The following is a 19,857-nucleotide window of genomic DNA, read 5'->3' as shown; positions in this document are numbered from 1 at the left end:
TGCTCAGGAGCAATCCCTGCAGTTCCTGGCACACTGGGGATGGGAGCATGGAAGGCAAGCACCTTGCTTCCTGTACTCTCTCTCCAATGCCCTAAAGTTCTTTTGAAGTATTCGAGCAGTGGCCAGCAAGAATTTTACAGGGAATGTGGCACTTGCCTTAGCAGTCAGTGACCCTATTGGTTTGGTTACCAGCACCACAAATGGTACCCCAAGGACAGCCAAGAGTGATCCCTAAGATAGATCAGGAGTAAGTAAGCCTGAGTACCACTGAGTGTATTCCCCCACCCCAAGTAAATAAGATACATGCGTAATGGAAGTTTTATAGTATCTTCAGGGATAAAATGCTTAAAAAATACAAGATGGTAAATAAAGTCATAAATTTATCAGAGTACAAAAGCCAACAAAAATTATGAATTGTTATGTACATCTTAAAATACTATTTCATGTTTTAATTGCTACTTTAGCTATAACATGTATTTTTTACTGCTATAAAACTTCTACTTCAAGTTTAATTTACACACTGAAAAATCTTTACATAATGCTATTCTCTTTCACTTTACAAGAAAGACAAACATTTTAAACTACAAAACAGAAGTATTTGCCATAAAAGAGCAATAAATTGTACAGTGTTGTTATTCTCAAAATTTCTTTACTCTGAAAATTAGATGAAAATAGCTATTATACTTTGTGAGTGCTTACAAATACTTGCCACAGTTTCTCATATTTTTAAGTATTAAATTCTGGAGTTCCATTTTTAAAACGTTATAGGTACTATTTACTATTTGTTTGGTACCATACACGTACATACTGAGCTACATCGCAATCCCACTATTCACTGTTTTTAATGACTGACACAAATTTGGGGGTATTCTAAGACATTTGAAATTCTATCTATATCCATGCCAATTCAGTTGGGAATAAAAACAAGCAAGATTTAGAAATAGTCTTTAAATATCGAATTTTTTTACTGAAGGTTTCTGGAATTCTATTTTTTGTTTTTGTTTTTCAGCCATATCTGGCAATGCTCAGGGATGACTCCTGGCTCTACACTCAGGAATCGCTCCTGGCAGTGTTCAGTCGGAACCTTATGGGATGCCATGGATCAACTCTGGGTTGGCCATATCCAAGACAAGCGCCTTACAGGCAGTACTATTTTTCTCTAGCCCTGCTTCCTGGAATTCTAACGAGAGCCATCTAAAATTTCTGAACACTTGATTAAAAATACCTTTACTTCGGTTACAATGAAATCTATTTTTTAAAAATTTTGATCTCGGGGCCGGAGTGATAGCACAACAGGTAGGGCGTTTAGCTTATATGTGGCCAATCCGGGTTCAATTCCCAGCATCCCATATGGTCCCCTGAGCACCGCCAGGAGTAATTCCTGAGTGCAGAGCCAGGAGTAACCCCTGTGCATTGCCGAGTGTGACCCAAAAAGCAAGAAAAAAAAAAAAGAAAAAAAGAAAAAAAATTTGATCTCAAGTTGTATGCTAATTTATCTAAGATAAATTTTTAAAATTAAAAGCCTTAAAAAAATCTAATAAAAGTATTCTTCCCCTAAGAATCTGGAAAAACATTAAGAAATGCTGATTAATATGCCAGTTTGGTATGTTAGTATTCATAATCATTCAAAACATGCCAAAAATAACATGGGCAAAAAAAAAACTCATATGATCCTTCAATTTTTATCTTAAATCCAAATATTAGATCATTTGAATCTATGTATTGAGAACTTGTGACTGATAATTCAAAGCATGTAAAACCAAAGTAAATATTAATACCCTATCTTTCTGACATATCTATTATCTCTTAATGTCACTCTTCATGATAATAAAAAATTTAAAAACACTTTCAATAAGACAAAAATAGTATTTCAAATTATACTTTTTCATGAACAATGCCGTTTGAAAATTAAATAAAAGGAACAATTAGTTTGCAAAACAAAAACTTTTATTAAAGACAAATAAAGCCTTATATATTCATCAATATGAAATAAGATGGTTTATTAATGATTCCTTATCATGGAACTTAACAGGATTATTCTAAGATATCGTACATAGAGCTACCTATATGCTTGAATTGAGGACTACTTTAATTACCCTCAATCGTTTGTTTCGTTTTTCTTTTTTTCAGTCTTTTCTTTTTAAAACCAGAATAAGTTTAGAAAACAAGTTAAAATAAGTGAACATTAAAAAACTCAGAAAAATAAATACCAGATTTTGTAATGTTAATTATATGCTGAGAAAAATGTAATAAAAGTAGTTAGAAAGCTATATGAAAAGTAAACACTTGAGCCTGGTTTAATCAGTGGTTTTTCCAAACTCCTTCTAAGACGCTTCATCTCTTCCAGTAGAGGGAGCAAAATCATAAAATTCTACTCATGCCACAAAAGGGCAATAGGAAGGTCTTATGCATATCTTTAAATATCTTAAGATCAATCTACACTTCAAGGATTGTACTAAAATTACCATTTGAAAAGAACTAAAGTCAACCCAGTGGAAAAGATACTGATTTTTATACTTTAAGACTCTGTTAACATTTTAAGACCACGAAACAAAAAAACTGTCCCTAAATATTAAATTACTAAAATTGTGCTCTTATTTCCTTGTCTACTGAATCGGACAAGTAACCAGATACTGAAGCATTTTATGAATTCTACATTCAACAGGACTTTTAAAAATGATAAGTTACATTAAGTGTATGTCTATACATGAACAAAACCTGTAGAAAGCAAAGTTTAATTGTACTACCCTGAAACAATCTATTTTCTTGAGCATTTAGGGCTTACCCGAGGCACAACTTGAGGCATTTTTAAATCATAAAATTTTATCTTTTAGCAAACGCCTATATTTCTCACATTTTAAAGATGGAGGCAAATGAGACACAGAAAAATTATAAAACCAGCTAAAAGCCATGCAACTAATAACAAAAGCCAAGATTCTAACCCAAATAATCGGATACCAAAGCCTGTACTCTTAACCCTGATCTTAATTTTGAACTATGCTTTTCCCTAGTCATTAACATATATTCTGTGTTAGTCTTCAAGATCTTTTTAATGCCCATTTAGATAATCTATCCAGTAGTGATATGATTATAAATAATGCCTTTTCTTGTTGTCTCTTACAGGTAATACAAATACCTTCACATTTCTTGTTCTGCAATATTTGAATTGTAATAAAATGGTTTGTTTTTTCTTGGGTGAGAGGGTGCGTGGACTACTCCAGGCTGTGCTCAGGGATTACTCCTGGCTTTGGGCTCAGGGATGGCTCCTGTTAGGAACTGGGGGTCCATATGTGGTACGAGGGTCAAACCCAGGTCAGCCACATGAAAGGCAAACGTCTTACCAGTTGTAATATCTCTCCTGCCCTATAATAAAATACTTTTATAACACCAAATTGCTTTCCAACAAATGTGAATGAATCAATAAAGCTAAGTTATACTTTCACCATAAATTTGAATAATTTAAATTTCTTAGTAATATTAAACATGACCAATTGAATTGTTAAATTTATATATTATTTGTAGACTGAATTGTGAATGTCAGCTTCTACAGTTTATTCTTTAACCAACTGAGATCTGATCGATGTATATGAAGTTTTATAGGTTTAGTTCTGTAGCCATTAAATTTTCAGTAAAAGGTCCCTAACTTATTTTACTATTATTTACAATTTTTATTATTTTTCTGTTAAAGACAATCATAACTGAAAGAGATTTTGAAAGCATATCATTTTCTAAAATCAGAAGTTAGTCTAATGCTTTGTACACATCACGGAGTCAAATTCAAATGAAAATCTGTTAGAACAATATAAACTTTGATACAAATAGGCATATGAATACAGTTCGAGATACACGAAAATCTCACTTAAAATTAACTAGAAGAATATAAGCTCACACTTACATCAGAATGACCAAAGAAAGAGGTCCATACCTGTCGCTGTAAACACAGGCGATTTCTGTCATGTAAATGCTGATGATTAGAGAGCGATGAATGCCAACTCCGAGACTGACCATGCAACTGAGTTTGAGCCATATCAGAAGGCCGTGTTATAAGATGTGAAGCAAATTGCCGATCAAGGTCATGATCTAAAACATGATTTGAATTATCTTGCCCAAATGCTGACTCATCAAATTGAGGAAGGAGACCTTCCTGAAGGAGGTCATCTGGGTCAAGTCCTGGGAATGGCTCAGTCTGAGATTCCACTTGATGAAGTAAATTCTCTTCTAAAGATGAAAAGCCATTAGTTTCTACATGATCATTGAAATGGCCCATCTGAGTTCCTGAGTCAACAGGATCTGGAAAGTTCATGTGCACAGGTGATAATTTTGAATTGCTATAATTACCCTGAGGATGTGATGAATGCAACATTTGGAAATTTGAATTCAATGATGTGTTGGGATTTAACATATGCTGAGTGGATTCTTGCTTGAGTCCCCTATGAGGTGAAAAGGAATTACTTCCAGTAAAATCAGATAAACTCTGATTTGTATGATTAGGTGCAAGAACTGCAGAGGACTGAAGAAGACTGTTTGGTGATACATGATTACTGGAAAAGGAATAATGTGAAGAAAACTGTTGAGAATTACTGACAGAACAAGAAGTCATATTTGGAGAAGGTCCATTAAAACTTCCTTCTTGATGACTGCTACACTTGAGGAAATGTACTGAAGGATTTGATGCTTGAGAAAACTGCTGCATTGAAAGAGACTGTTGAGAAGTAGATGCATTAGTCATTTGTGGTGGGTGATTAACACTGACTCTGTGAGGACCAGAAACATTAACATCCATAAAATTTTTAGACTGGCTAAGAGAATTTTGCCCTGGGTTAAGATTATTTCTGTTTTGTTGGGAGCGTAGTGAAGTGCACTGTGTTTGCTGTTCATTGGCCTGAAATAAGGCAAATTCGTGGTGTGACACAAAGCTCTTATTTTGATGCATAGAGTGAGAATGTCCTTGTTGGTGAAAAGGAGACCCATTTTGATTTGAAATGCTAGTAGCTGTCTGATGACCCCACATTGGACTGCCATCTGCTACATCTGGAAACAAACCATTGGGTTGGTTTTGGGGGTGAATTGGAGAACAATTAAACTGCGAGTGAGGAGATAACACATGTTCAGCTGGGCTACCAAAAGACTGATTAACTTGGTGGAATTTCATGGAATCAAACTGATTTAACTGTTCATAATCAGTCATCTTCTGATGTGTTGGAGTACCTTGAACATGGTTCAGTGAATCTATGTGCAAAGGTTCAAATTCTGCACCCAAGTTCAATTCATCAACAAGTGAAACAGGTCCTGGTTGTACAAATGCATCATCTGACAAGCCTTCTAAGGTCTCACCAAACAAATTGGCATCATCAAAAAAATCCATCATTGGATCTGTCATCTTGAAATCTTCAGTAACAATCTGGGCTTTCACTCCAAATAGAGTATAGTCAGGTTCTTTGTAGTAGATATTACTGGGTCATTTCTGAAGGTCATCAACTGATCCGAAACAGGTCAATGTTCATTTTTGCTCTAGATAACGGCATGTCAAGAAGTGTCAGAACCCTAAAAAAATGAGAACAAAACAAATTTTAATAATAAGTATACATTCCAGGTTTTTTAAGTTTATATAAAACTAAAAAACAAAATCTTGGTGTCAGAGAGATAGCAAGGCAGGTACGGTGCTTGATTGCAAATGGCTGATCTAGGTTTAGTACCCAGGAATGCATATGGACCCCCAAATCCCATGATCCCTGATCAAAGTCAGGAGGAGTAAGCCCTAAGCATATCCTGGTGTGGTCTCACAATTTAAAAAATAAATAAAAATCTCAGTAGTATTTTTCTGGAGATCAGTTTATTGCGAATAGCTATTATTTCCTAGAAGCAGGCCAGTGCAATCATAGTACAGTAGACAGGGGCTTGCCATGCATGCAGCTGGCCCAGCCTCAATCCCCACCTCAAGCCCTGCCCTGAGCTCAGAGCCAGTAGTAATCCCTGAGAACCTCTGAGGGTGTCACAAAAACAAAACAAACAACTTCTCAAAACGCAAAAAAGGCTTCCAGGGGCTGGAGCAATAGCACAGCAGGTAGGGAATTTGCCTTGAAGGAGGCTGACCGGGGTTCGATTCCCAGCATCTCATATGGATCCCTGAGCACTGCCAGGAGTAATTCCTGAGTGTATGAGCCAGGAGTAACCCCCATGTATTGCCAGGTGTGACCCAAAAAGAAAAAAAAAAGCTTCCGCAGAGGATATTATAACTAGGCACATTCAAAAGTTACAATGTATATTACTTCTTTTTGAAGTTCATATGATTATAGCACATAAAGAAAACTTGGACACAGTCAGAATAGAAATTCCTTATGACCCAGCAACATCAGTTCTTCAAATCTACAACACAAAAAAATTAATTTGAATAGACATGTGTACACCTATGTTCATTGCAGTGGATTATGGAAACAATCAAAATTCCCAACTATGGATAAATGGATCCAGAAGCTATAGTGTGTTGTGTGTGTACATACATACATACATATTACATACATATATATTAAGAAAAGATGCATGTGATTAGCTACTCTGTAAATGGAACTATGGGGTATCATGATGAGTGAAGTCAGGCAGAAGGAAAGGGACAAATATCGAATAATATCTCTCATATGTGGGATATAGAGATAAATAGTAAGGGAACAACAAATGACCAAAGTAACACAACTGGGAGTTGGTCTACAGAATTGTGATGGAAGGGAGGTGTCATTGGGACATTCGTGGAGGGAAGCCGGCACTAGTGGTTTTGCAACAATAATGATGCTGCTATCATTAACAGTACTATAAATCATGGTACTTCAGTAAAAATGGGAGGAAAACTATAGGTACACATAGTATATAGGACATTTTCCCATGTGAATATGGCTAGCAGCTCAAGCACGTATAATCTGTATTTATTACACTTTTTACAGAAAGCTATTAAGCTTTACTAAGATAACTGACAGATCTCAGGTAAGTGTGCCATGAACATGGCTAAGATCTCTTGATTATACTCATACTTCTAAATGTATATGCAGAAATGCATCAAGACCAGGGGCCAGAGAGAGAGTACAGTGGGAAAGGCACTTGCTTTAAATGAATTCAACCCAGATTCAATCCCTGACAGCCCAAATGGTTCCTGAAGCCCACCAGGAGTGATTCCTGAGTGCGGAGTGATTCCTGAGTGCAGAGCCAGGAGCAAGCACTGAGCACAGGTGGGTGTGGCCGAAAAGAAGAACAGAAAGAAAAAGAAAAGAAAAGGAAGTTCATCTAGAGCAATAATTGCTTTGGGTTAGTAGGCCCCAAATGAGACAAAACTTAGTCATCTGGGTAGCTGACAAACTGGACACATGGTATGTTAAGGACAGTTCCACACATACTACTATCATAGTTTACTAGTTCCTAAACTCCAACTATTTAAAATGTTTTAAAATAATTTTGATTATCAGTAAATGTGATACACGTATACCTATTTTATAAACCGATATGCCCAGACTCATGTATAAATTTCTTGGGCATGGGGCCAGAGAGATAGTAGAACAGGCAAAGTGCTTGCCTTCCACAGCGATCATAAGATCAACTTCAGCACTGCATATGGTCCTCCAAGCATCATCAGGAGTAAGCTCTGAGCTCAGAGCCAGCAGCAAGCCCTGAAAACAACCGGATATGGCCACAGAAACAAAACACAAACAGAATTTATTGGTTGAAAGAGATTGCAAGTGGAAAATTTTAAGAAGCTCAATTCTTACTCATCCAACATAGAAAATCAGCATTCCTGACAAAAATTTATGCACTAAAAGCAGCTTCCCAAATCAATTATTTTCACTGTGTCCCTAAGTTTCCTATTAAATCATCCAGAATATATACACAATATTTATACAATTTACTAATACAGGCAAACAAGTTTGTGCTCACCAAGGTGAGGCAAAAACTGAGCTAAGCAACTCAGACATTTAACTCAGGGCTTTATGCATGTGAGGCAAATCTATGGACAGTCTCCAAAAAAAAAAAAAAAGATTGTATCTGCATGTGGTTATGTGAATATATGAGTAAGTTATTAATGCAAACAAAACAGGCTGGATTACTTTGTTCTCGGTTTTTATTACTCCAAAGTTTTATTTATTCTAGTTTTGGGGTAATATACTTAGGTGCTCAGGGCTTCATCCTGACTCTGCAGGTAGGAATCACTCCTGGTGGGGTTAGGGGAATTATCTGGGATGTCAGGGAAAGAAGCTGGGTTTGCTGCATTCAAGGAAAGTGCGTACCTGCTGAACTATCTATCTCTCCAGCCCCATACTAACTTTTGATTTGGGGAACATACTCAGGGGTGCTCAGGGTTGACTCCTGGCTTTTCACTCATGGATCACTCCTAGTGGTGCTCAGAGGACTAAATGGGGTGTTGCAGATTAAACCTAGGTCTGCTGTGTACAAGGTGAACACCTTCCTTGCTGTACTTTATTTCCAGTCCCATTTCCGATCTTAAAACAAAGGTTAGGCCAAAGCGAGTACATCAGATGAGGCATTTGTCTTGCATGCTGTTGACCCAGGTTTGATCCTGGCACGCCATATGGCCCCCTATGCCTGCCAGGGGTCATCCCTCTGCTTACAATCAGGAATAAAGCCCGAGCATTGGCAAGTATGGCCCCAAATCAAACAAAATAGTATGCCTCACATGCATAAAGCCCTGAGTCAAATGTCTGCAACAGAAAACTTAAAAAAAAATCTTTTTAAAACAAGAAATTCCTGGAAATAACATTTATAATGTAGTAGGGCAGTGCTATTTTATATAGAAAAGAAGAGGTACAGAGGCCAGAGTGAGAATATAGCAGTTATGGTGCTTGCCTTGCATGCAGCTCACCCAGGTTCCTTAATTCCTGAGGGCAGAGCCGGGTGTAACGTCTGGTCACTACATTACCAGGTATGGCTGAAGAACAAAAAAAAAAAGGAGAGAAAAAGGGAGGAAGAGAGGAAGGAAGGAAGGAAGGAAGGAAGGAAGGAAGGAAGGAAGGCAGGCAGGCAGGCAGGCAGGCAGGCAGGCAGGCAGGCGGGCCAGCCTTAGAGTTTTGTAAATTAGGGAAGATTATGGTAAAAAATTTTTTTAACTATTTTTACGCATATATAATTTGAGGAATACTTCAACATGAAGAAAAGTAAAAATGAAATAATTTTTTAATTATAAGAAAAAGTAGAAAATGTAATTAAGAAGATATTTTTAGAGCCAGAACAATAGTTGGTTTGTTTTTAATAATTTTTTAAATATGAAGAAAAGCAGAAAATGTAATTAAGAAGCTAATTTTAGAGCCAGAAAAGGAGTACAAGGGTTAAGGCATTTGTCTTGCATGTAGCCAAACCCAGTTCAATCCCTAGCACCAGGTCCCCTGAGCACTACCATGAGTGACCCCTGAGTACAGAGCCGGGAGTAGCATTTAATCATCACTGGTTATGGTCTACAATGTTTCCCACTCCCAAAAGAAAGCATATTAATATTTGGTAATCCAATAAACATGCCAATAAAATCTAATAAATCCATGCTTTTTGATATACTCATTTAAGTTCCTCTTTAAGACCCGCTCTCTTAATTCATTCAAGTAAATATCTAGACCATTTTCAAACTCTAAGAAAGTAACATGTCAAGGGCCAGGGATGTAGGTCAGAGGCAGTGCACTGGCCTTGCATGTACGAGACCCTAGGTTCAATGCCCAGTATCACCAAAGACAAATACCAAAAATTATTAAATATTTCAATTAAGTATTAGTTATTACCTTCAAAGAAATTTTGTAGAAACCACCAAAGTCCCTTACTTCAGATGTACAGAACCCCAAGGGGGGAAAGCAAGGGGATAATAGCAGAAGAAAAACACATCATATATACTGAATAAAATATGATACACATGGCCTAAGTGAGGTACAAATTCATTTATAAGGTGACTTATAAAGAGGAGAGAAGAGTTATTCAGAAAAAACTTTCTGAAGCAGTGAGCATTTATACAGGCCTAATTAAGGTATTAGAAGGGAAGCCCAGACAAATCAGGAAACAAGAAATATCAGCAAGGAATTATATACATATAATTATTGCTAGCAGTGATGCCTAAGCAGAGCTAGAAGTAAACCTGAGCACCACAATGTGTGGCCCAAATTAAAATTACAGCTAAAAATTCTTAAAATCAAGTTAAATTTCCTAATTTCCTCCTGTCTTTCTTGGGTATCTACTTTATGAATGCATTCCAATTCTATTTTTTGTCTGATTTCCTGTTTGTTTAGACCACATATGGTAGTGCTCTTATAGTCACTCTGCACTCAGGGATCATTCCCAGTGAGGCTTACCTGCCATAATATCCCTCCAATCTTAAAAAAATTATGACTCCTCTAAAAATTCTTTTCAAAGCTGTAAGCAAAATATTCCAAGTCTACAGACCTAAGATGAAGCTCAATGGTAAGGCATTTGCCTTGCATTTTTGAAACCCTGGGTTTCATCCACAGAAAATGAAACATTCTGAGGATAGCCACCAGATTTGATAAAGTTATCTGAAAATGATGCTCCTCAGAATTCCTCTGTCCTCAACCCTCTTCTCTTCTCATTCTAATATATTGTCCTATGGTCACCTACTAAAATCTTTACATTGATTTAAATCTTCATGTCAAGTATCATCCTCCCAATTGCTTCCTGAATCTTCCAGAGGTATAAACTCAGCAAGTTGTATAGCAAATTAATTATCTTTCTTCTAAGTTTTGCCTTTCCCCTACATGCTTTGACTAATGGCAGTTGGCTAATGGCACTGTAACTCTTTCTTCCAATATCCCCAGTAGAATTTATCATGTACCCTGGGACCAAATAATGATGTTGCTTTCCAAACCCTTTGATAGTTTCCTAATGCTGATTATAAGAATATCTGACTTAGAATATGGGCCCTTCAAAACTTTTATCATCTCTCATCATCAGCCAACTATTTCTCATATCCATCACAATCCAATCATAATAATCTACTTGTTATCAGACAATGTTCTTCAACATTTTTATACCATGGATGCAAATTGCACATACTAGTCCAAAGATTGGCAATAGGTCGCAGATCATTTATTTTCAAACTTCCTAAACATGTGGATCGGCATGAGTGCATGTACCAGTGAAGACCAATAATATAACACACTGATGTTCACTTTCCATACCATTATTTGGCAGGTCTAGAATAACAGGAACAGAGAACTCTAAGGAAAGTAACTGACTCAATATAAGAAATCTGATATAATCATATCTATCTAAAGACAAAGTTCCTAAGTACATGAAGCAGAGCAAAGAAACAAATGGTGTTGGGAAAACTGAATAGCCACATGTAAAAAAATAGAACGGAAACTGTATCATGCACCATTCACAAAAGTAAATTCAAAATGGATTAAATAACCTGAGATTAGACCAGAATCCACTGGGGAAAAAATATGGTATAATATTCCAGGAAATGGAACTTAGGTGTCTTCAACAATCTAACCACAAAGGCAAAGACAGCAAAAATAAACATATGGAACTGCATCTAATTAAAATGTTTCTGCACAGCAAAAGAAACTGAAGCTAAAATAAAAAAACCTAATATCAAATGAAATAAAGGCCCAATACCCAAAACCTATAAAACATGCACAAAACTCAACAACAAAACATTCAAAACCTTAGACCAAAAAAATGGGAGAGATGAACAGACCTTTCCCAATGATATAGGATAACTAAAAGGCATATGAAAAAGTTCTCATCATCACTTATGATTAGGAAAATGCAACCCCAGACAAGAAACCATCTCAAACCAATAGGAATGGCATATATCTGGGATTGGTATGATAATACAGTAGCACGGGCCTTTGCATTGTACATGGCCTACCTGGGTTCGATCCCCAGCACCTTCCCCTTGATCCCTAAGCCCTGCCAGTAGTGATCCCTGAGCATAATGCCACAAGTAAGCCCTGACCACAAGTATCACTGGGTTTGGTTCCCCTGTCTCCTAAAAGAAAAAGAATGCCATTTATCAAGAAGTCTACTAATAGCCAGCGTTGGTAGGGATATGTTAAGAAAGAAACCCTCATTCACTATTAGTGGGAATGGTACACTGTTTCAATCTCTAAGGAAAGCAACATGGAAATTTCTCACAAATGGAACTGCAATATGAACGAGTAATACCACTTATTCATATCTATCCACAAAACACAAAAACATTAACTTAAAGAATATATATACACATCTATGCTCATTGCAGTGTTTAGTGCAATCGTCAAAATATGAAAACAATCTAAATACCCAACTATGGATGACTGCAACAATAGAACAGTATGTAATTTACCACTATGTAGATGAAATAGAGGGTATTATGCCAAGCGAAGTCAGAAGGAACGGGACAGATACACAATGATCTGTCTCATATGTGGGATTTTAAAATACAAAATAAGAAGAAAGAGATGGCCAGAGGCTACAGAACTAGAGAGACACAGAACTGAGCTTGAAGGGGCAAGAGAGATACTAGGGGCCTTTGGACTTTGGTGGAAGAAGTGGTAAGTGTGGTGCTGGAATGATATATTCATGAAATCATAAACAGTATTGTAAAATACAGTACCTCAAAAGTATGAAATCATCAACAGTATTCTTAAACACAGTACCCCCCCCAAAAAAAAACACAAACAATTTTTGTTTGTTTGGGAACAATCCAGAGATATTCACGATCTAATTGTGGCTCTATACTCAGGAATTACTCCTGTTGGTGCTCAGGGAATCATATGGGATGCAGATCAATGCACTATCCATTGTACTATTGCTCTGACCCCCACCTCAACAAATATTTTTAAATGAATAAAAATAAAGACTGGGGCTGGTGCGACAGCACAGCGGGTAAGGTGTTTGCCCTGCAAGCGGCCGACCTGGGTTTGATTCCCAGCATCCCATATGGTCCCCCGAGCACCGCCAGGAGTAATTCCTATGTGCATGAGCCAGGAGCAATCCCTGAGCATTGCTGAGTGTGAACCAAAAAACTAAATAAATAAATATATAACTATGGGGCCAGAGCGATAGTTCAACGGTCAGGGTATTTGCCTTGCACATGGCCAACCCATGTATGATCCCCGGGATCTCACACGGTCCCTCAAGCACCACCAGGAGTAATTCCTAAGTGCAAAGCTAGAAGTGACCCCTTAGCATCATGGGGTGTGACTCAAAAGGCCAAAAATTTTTTTTTAATTTTTTAAAGATTAAAAGCTTATTGCTAAAGTTATATTTCAATTAAGCAGGCTAACCAAGACTTAAAAGAGATATTGTAGATTCACCTGACTGAATGACCCTAAAGCCCTGATGAGACTATAAATTCTGCTATTAAGAGAATATCTAGCTTTCACAAAGTACCCCAAAGTCATTAAATTATAAACTTTGTATGAATTACACAATATCAAGATTATTTCTCATTGAAACTATTCTGCAAAGAAAAATGTGTAGGCAAAATTACTGAGTCCTCTAATTTTCCTGCTACATCAATTAGATAAAGATGGTTATAGTAGTCAATAAAAATTTTGTTTCTTCAACCTAATTACCAACTAATATTACTTCGCAAGTATTTTTAAGATGGACTATTCTAAAAAACAATAAAGTATGCAGTTTTCTTTAAATAATTTGGTGAAGTCACAGTGGAAATTCGTTAAGTCTTCTCTAATAAAGTTATTCTTTGTCCAATGCATCCCTGAAGCCGTGACTATATTAAATTAAGCTAGTAATGATATTATTACTGTAATGATAGTAATTATACTTCTATAGAATTCTGAAATAAGATTTCTAACATGTCTTCTGAATGATAAGGGGCCATGATAAGTGGCTCAGCAGAAGAGCACTGTCTCGCATGTGTGAGTTTGGTGGTTTGATTCTGGCAACCAAAGGTATTTTTAAATCACTCAAGAAAAAAGTGCTTTAGAAAATTGACAATCAAAATTTAATATATCAGAGTACAGTATGAGGAGATAGCCCAACAGGTGGAGTATATGCTTTGCATAAAGGAATACTAGGTTCAATCTGTGGCACTTTATAGTCCCTTTAAGTACTGCCAGGGACAATCCCAGAGCAGAGAGCCCGAAACAGCCTCTGAGCACTATGGGGTAAGGTCCCAATCCCTGCCCCGTGGAAAAAAAAAACAATTCTATTTAAAATGGCATTAGAAAGAATACGACACTTCACTTAAAGAAATTACAATACTTAATATACACAGAAATTATGTATATAGACTAAAAGACAATATTGGCTTTTCTTTTTTTCTTTTTTCTTTTTTTGCTTTTTGGGTCACACCCGGCAATGCTCAGGGGTTACTTCTGGCTTTGCACTCAGGAATTACTCCTGGCGGTACTCAGGGGACCATATGGGATGCTGGGAATCAAACCCAGGTCGGCTGAATGCAAGGCAAACTCCCTACCCGCTGTGCTATCACTCCAGCCCCGAAAGACAATATTGTTGATAAATTATAATACTATTCAAAACAGTCTACAATTTCCATGTAATTCCTACTTGGTGGTGGGAGACCGTGTACCCAACTAGTCCTCTACTGAAGAAGTCACTCCAACAATACTCGAACAGGTTGGAGGTTGATAGGCTTCTCAGTGCTGGGAGTCTCCAGGGTTAGACTTGGTGATCCTAGAGGGGCATGTGGTGATCAATTTCAGGGCCCTGACCCCTGAGCTACCTTTCCAACCTTCACTCTAATTCCATCAAAATTCCTATGCCTTTATTGCAGAAGTTAAGAAATACATCCTAAAATTTAGATGAAATTTCAATAGAATTCAAATACAAAATTCTTCGTATTTCCATAAAGGAATAATCACATATGTCTTCTGACTAAAAGAAGGAACAATTGTTCCTTAAAGAAGAAACAATCACACCACAACTGAAACATCATTTTCCAAAGTACAATTTTCCAAACAGTTTGGTAATGCCATAAAAACAGGAATATAGATGAATGGAATACAACTTAAAAGCCCTCCAAAAAAAAAAAAAAACCCTTGCAATGATTTTTTTTTTTACATGAGTACTAAGACTACTGAATTGGGGAGGGGGGTAGCGGAAGGGATGGGAGCAGAACTAGTCAGGGAGAAAAAAGATTGGTCTTTTCCCTAACTAAAGCTACAAAAATCCAAATTCAAGAGCTAAAAATGATAAAACATTCAGAAAAAATCATAGGGACAAATCTTCAAAGGTGTTCAGTTTTGACATTCTCTTAAACATTAGATCAAAAGCACAAGTGACAAAGTAACAATACATAAATTAGATGCCCCCAAAATTAAAGACTTATGCTTCAGGGAGCTAACATATCTGCTTTGGAAGAGTGCAGTCGTGACATTAATCCCCAGTGCTGTTCTGCATGTGTCTAGTGACATCCTGGCAGTTCTACTATTTGTACCAGGAAGCTTTGTTGTCAGAAATTCTCTACCCGTAGGTGATTTCTGGCCTTACCACTGGTAGGTATGCTCAAATACCATAATCAAATAGTGCGCCACCCAGCAAGCATATGTACAAGCACCGCAACTAATGTAATGTGACCCCCCCCAGTCAGCATCGCGGCTGAGTGTGGAAGCACCCCAACCTGAAGCTGTGTGACCCTGGGTCATCCCAGTAATATCCACAGAAGAAAGAAAATGATTTTTATAAAATGTGCATCAAAGGGCACTAGCAAAAGAGAGAATGAATAAAATGAAAAAAAATTAATAATAATTCCAAATCAAGGACCAGGGAGATAGTACAGAGGTTAAGGCACTTGCTTTACACATACTCAGTCCTCATTTAATACCAAGAATATTTCATTCTTATAGATTCAACATTATCTACCAAGGGGTTGGATGCATGTGGTCAATCCAGGTTCGATCCCCAATATCTCTTATAGTCTCCTATAAGAGGGCGTGATTCTTGAATTTAGTACCAGGAATCATCCCTGAGCACCACTGAGTGTGACCCAAAAACCAAAATTAATTAAAAAATTAACTGATCCATCAAAAAACTCTCCATTCCCCTACCCCAATGCCATCTCTGGAAATCAACAGAAAATTCTATGATGTTTCTATTAACTTGACTGGCTAGATACTACATATAAAACTCATGATATTTTTGCAATTGACTTAATTCACTTAGCACAAATCCTCAAGGTTGTACCTTGTACCATGTGCCAGCATTTCCTTTCTTTTTACCTGTTTAAAGTTGAACAATATTCCATTGAATGTTCATTATGTATTATTTAAAATTGTGAGTTACTTGGGTGTTGTGTGTGTGTTTGGGGGGTATTTTTCAAGATTCTTTAAATAAGCATAATATGCTTTAGAATCTACTGACATTAAACTTAGCTGCTTAGTGGCAAGTAGAGTAAAAGATGTTTGGACAAACAATTTAACTCGATGACCCTATTCTTTAACACATTACTGTTGCCAGACCAATTATGTTAACTAACCACAAAGCTTAACATCCTCATTAAGAATATACAAGGGTGAGGCTGGAGAGATAGTACAGAGATAGGGCACTTGCCTTGCATGTGGCCAGTCCATGTTCAATCCCTGGTTCCCCCATCTGGACCCCGGAACCCTTCCATGTGTGACTCCTGAGTGCAGAGCCAGGAGTAACTAAGCTCTGGTATGGCCCCAAAACCAAATAAGGAGAAAAAAAGAAAAACAGAATATGCAAGGAAAACCTATCTGTGGGGCAGAAGAGAGTTCAATGGGCTAAGCACATCTTTTACATGCAGGAGACCCAGATTCAATAGCCATTATGGCACAGTCCAGAGAGCACAGCTGGGTGTGACCCAAATACCAAACCAACAAAGCTTATCTATAATTTAACTCTAAAATTACTATTTAATTAAAAGGTATGATTTTGCTTCTTGAAGGTATGTCATTCTGTACCTAAAATTCTCAAAACAGGTGCCCAAGGAGATAGCTCTCAGGACCAACAGTGCAGGAGGCTAAGGTGCTTGGCTTGCATGTGGCTAAACATGGTCCAATCCCCATCAGCACATATGATCTCCAAGCAAGCCAAGGGTTACTCCTGAGCACAGTGTCAAAAATAGGCCCTAGGCACTGCCAGCTGTGCCCACCCCCACCCCCCAAAAGGGAGGCAACTCAAACGGCTGGATTATATGCCTTGGCATGTAGTAGTCCCTAAGTTTAGTGTTTGGCACTGTATGTCCCACCAAGCATAAGTGGGGTGGGCCTGGAGGCACCCAGCACTGCTGGTTCCAAATTGTATTACACTGCATGACATTACAGGGCCCAGGCACTGGTCCATCAGGCCAGAAAAGTAGGAGTGGCATCTCAGCCTCAAATTCACAGTTTGAAGTGCCTCTTTCCCTGACCCGCAACAAATTCTGTAAAACTGTAAGGATATTGCTATTTTAAAAAAATTCTCACACTAATATTGTCTTAACATGTTACATGTTAGCAAAAATCAGAACAGAAAAATAATTGTAGCATTCCAGAAAGACATCCTTTCAAACTATTTCCAGTATCTAATTAGTAAACAATTATATTGTTTTTATTTGGTTTAGGTTTGAGGACCACAACCAGCATTGTGCAGGGCAATTTACTCCTGGCACTGTGCCCAGGGATAACTTCTGGTGGGGTTTAGGAACCATATGGGGTGCCAGGGATTGAACCTGGGTCAGACACATGCCAGGCAAGTGCCTTACCCGCTATACTATCATGTCTCTGGGCCCCAATTCTATTGTTTTAATGCACAACATACAAAATCTCTATGCAAGTCTACATGATACTAACATCTTTTAATATCTGCATTTACTTATACTACTCTATTAAATGGGGCTGGAGCTATAGCATAGCGGGTAGGGCGTTTGCCTTGCACGCAGCCAACATGGCATACCTGAGTTCGATTCCTCCGCCCCTCTCGGAGAGCCCGGCAAGCTACCGAGAGTATCTCGTCCGCATGGCAAAGCCTGGCAAGCTACCTGTGATGTATTCGATATGCCAAACACACTGGGCCTGCTCGAGCAAATCAATGAACAACGGGAGGACAGTAACAGTGACTCTATTAAATCTCTGTTCTGTGTATCCTTGATGATTCATATTAGTGTAATTATATTATGTATTCCTTCAACTGTTTTATTATAAAATAAATTATATCAGGAAATAGGAATGATCATGGCTCAAGCACCAATTCTATAAGATGAAGTTGCAAGTTTTAACTCTGGCACCAGCATACATATGGACCTCATCTCAGAACCACTACTACACATAATTCCTGGCACAATAACAAAGTTGTGCACTGTAGTTCAAGTGTGTGTGTGTGTGTGTGTTTGTGTGTGTGAGCACCACAACTGTAAAGCTACAACTGGCAAATAAAGCAACTAAGACTGCTGGCAATGTAATCAGATGTGGGATCCCCAGGAGTATCACAACTGGTCAGATGCAACCCTATTTATTGCAGCATAAACAATAAAAAAAAGGAGGGTAAAAATAAAGTAAAAATTTAGATTATTATTCATCTAGAAAAGTAGACAATTACTGGCATATCTGAAGGTGTGTGTTAAAATTCTAACAGTTATCTTTGTTCTATAGATTTAGGTCTTTATGCAAGAGCAGTTCTTAGAATCTTTTAGTCTATTTCCTTATTTGACTACCTATGTTGCCAGGCTGTTGCAGTGTTCAGAAGAAAACACTGAAATCAGGGCTGAGGGACAATACAGCAGGTAGGGCGCATATCTTGCATGTAACCAACCTGAGTTTGATCCCCACCACCAAGTGTGGTCCTTCGAGCCCCATTAGGACTGATCCCTGGGCCAGAGCCAGGAGTAAATCTTAAGCACCTACAGCTCTGCTACCTGAAACATAATAATCAATGTTATAATAATTAGTTATTATATTTTTACTTATTAAAATTCTTTACTACAAAAATAGTAAATATTACAATGATTTATTCTAATTATTTCCTTCTCATTGATCTCTAAAAGTGAAAACACAGATGAAGATTCTATGTTGAGGGGATGGAGAACTAGTACATCAGGTAGGGTGTTTGCCTTGCACAGCTGACATGGGTTCAATCCCAAGCACCCCATATGGTCCCCCAAGCACCGCCTGTAGTAATTCCTGAATGCAGAACCTGTAGTAATTCCTGAATGCAGAACCAAAACTAAATGAAAATAAAAAAAGAAACAAGTAAAAGAAAGATTCTATGTTGGTATGAAGAAAATCTAGTAAGATTAATCTCCTATTCGATTGTACTTAGCATTCAACTTATTTAAAAATATTCATACTGGGGCTGGAGCAATAGCACACCGGGTAGGGTGTTTGCCTTGCAAGCAGCCGGCCTAGGTTCGATTCCCAGCATCCCATATGGTCCCCCGAGCACCACCAGGAGTAATTCCCGAGTGCATGAACCAGGAATAACTCCTGTGCATCGATGGGTGTGACCCCAAAAGCAAAAATAAATAAATAAATAAATAAGTAAAAATAAAAATATTCATACTGATCAACAGTATCAACTGCTGAAATTTACCTCTGTCCTCCCAACATACGTACTTCCTTATTTTACTTATTTTATGCTGCTAAAGATATAATGTTCCTCTACCATTTTTTGCCTTGACTCCCCCATAAGCAAGTTATCTTCAGTCACCATTCCAAACACCAGTGCTAGCCCCCAAGTATAGAAACATGGAAAACCAGGGATCTACTGTCATGGAGTTTTGTTGTTATCGTTCCTGTTTTGTTTTGTGGCCATACCTGGTGGTGCTCGGGGACTGCTCGACACTCAGGAATCACTCCTGCCAAGCTTGACGGACTATATGGGATGCTGAGGATCAAACCTGAGCTGGCTGCATGCAAGGGAAATCCTTTACCTGCTGTACCATCTATCCACCCC

The 19,857-nt window shown here is 37.8% G+C and overlaps 1 protein-coding gene across 2 annotated transcripts in view; it reads right to left on the bottom strand.

Annotated features, from left to right (window-relative positions):
- The window catches only part of CHD9 (chromodomain helicase DNA binding protein 9), a 199,385-nt gene that overhangs the window by 137,039 nt on the left and 42,489 nt on the right, over positions 1-19,857 (bottom strand). For both annotated transcript variants that reach the window (XM_056136930.1, XM_056136929.1), the window contains one exon: positions 3,896-5,544. In XM_056136930.1, coding sequence (XP_055992905.1) covers positions 3,896-5,380 — 1,485 coding nt within the window. In that variant the 5' untranslated portion in view covers positions 5,381-5,544. The remainder of the gene's footprint in view (positions 1-3,895; positions 5,545-19,857) is intronic.

This window comes from Sorex fumeus, unplaced genomic scaffold, assembly GCF_029834395.1.
Source record: "Sorex fumeus unplaced genomic scaffold, SorFum_2.1 ptg000122l, whole genome shotgun sequence".
NCBI lineage: Eukaryota > Metazoa > Chordata > Mammalia > Eulipotyphla > Soricidae > Sorex > Sorex fumeus.
The sequence above is the reverse complement of the archived record's forward strand: the minus strand, read 5'-3'. Positions and strand labels throughout refer to the sequence as shown.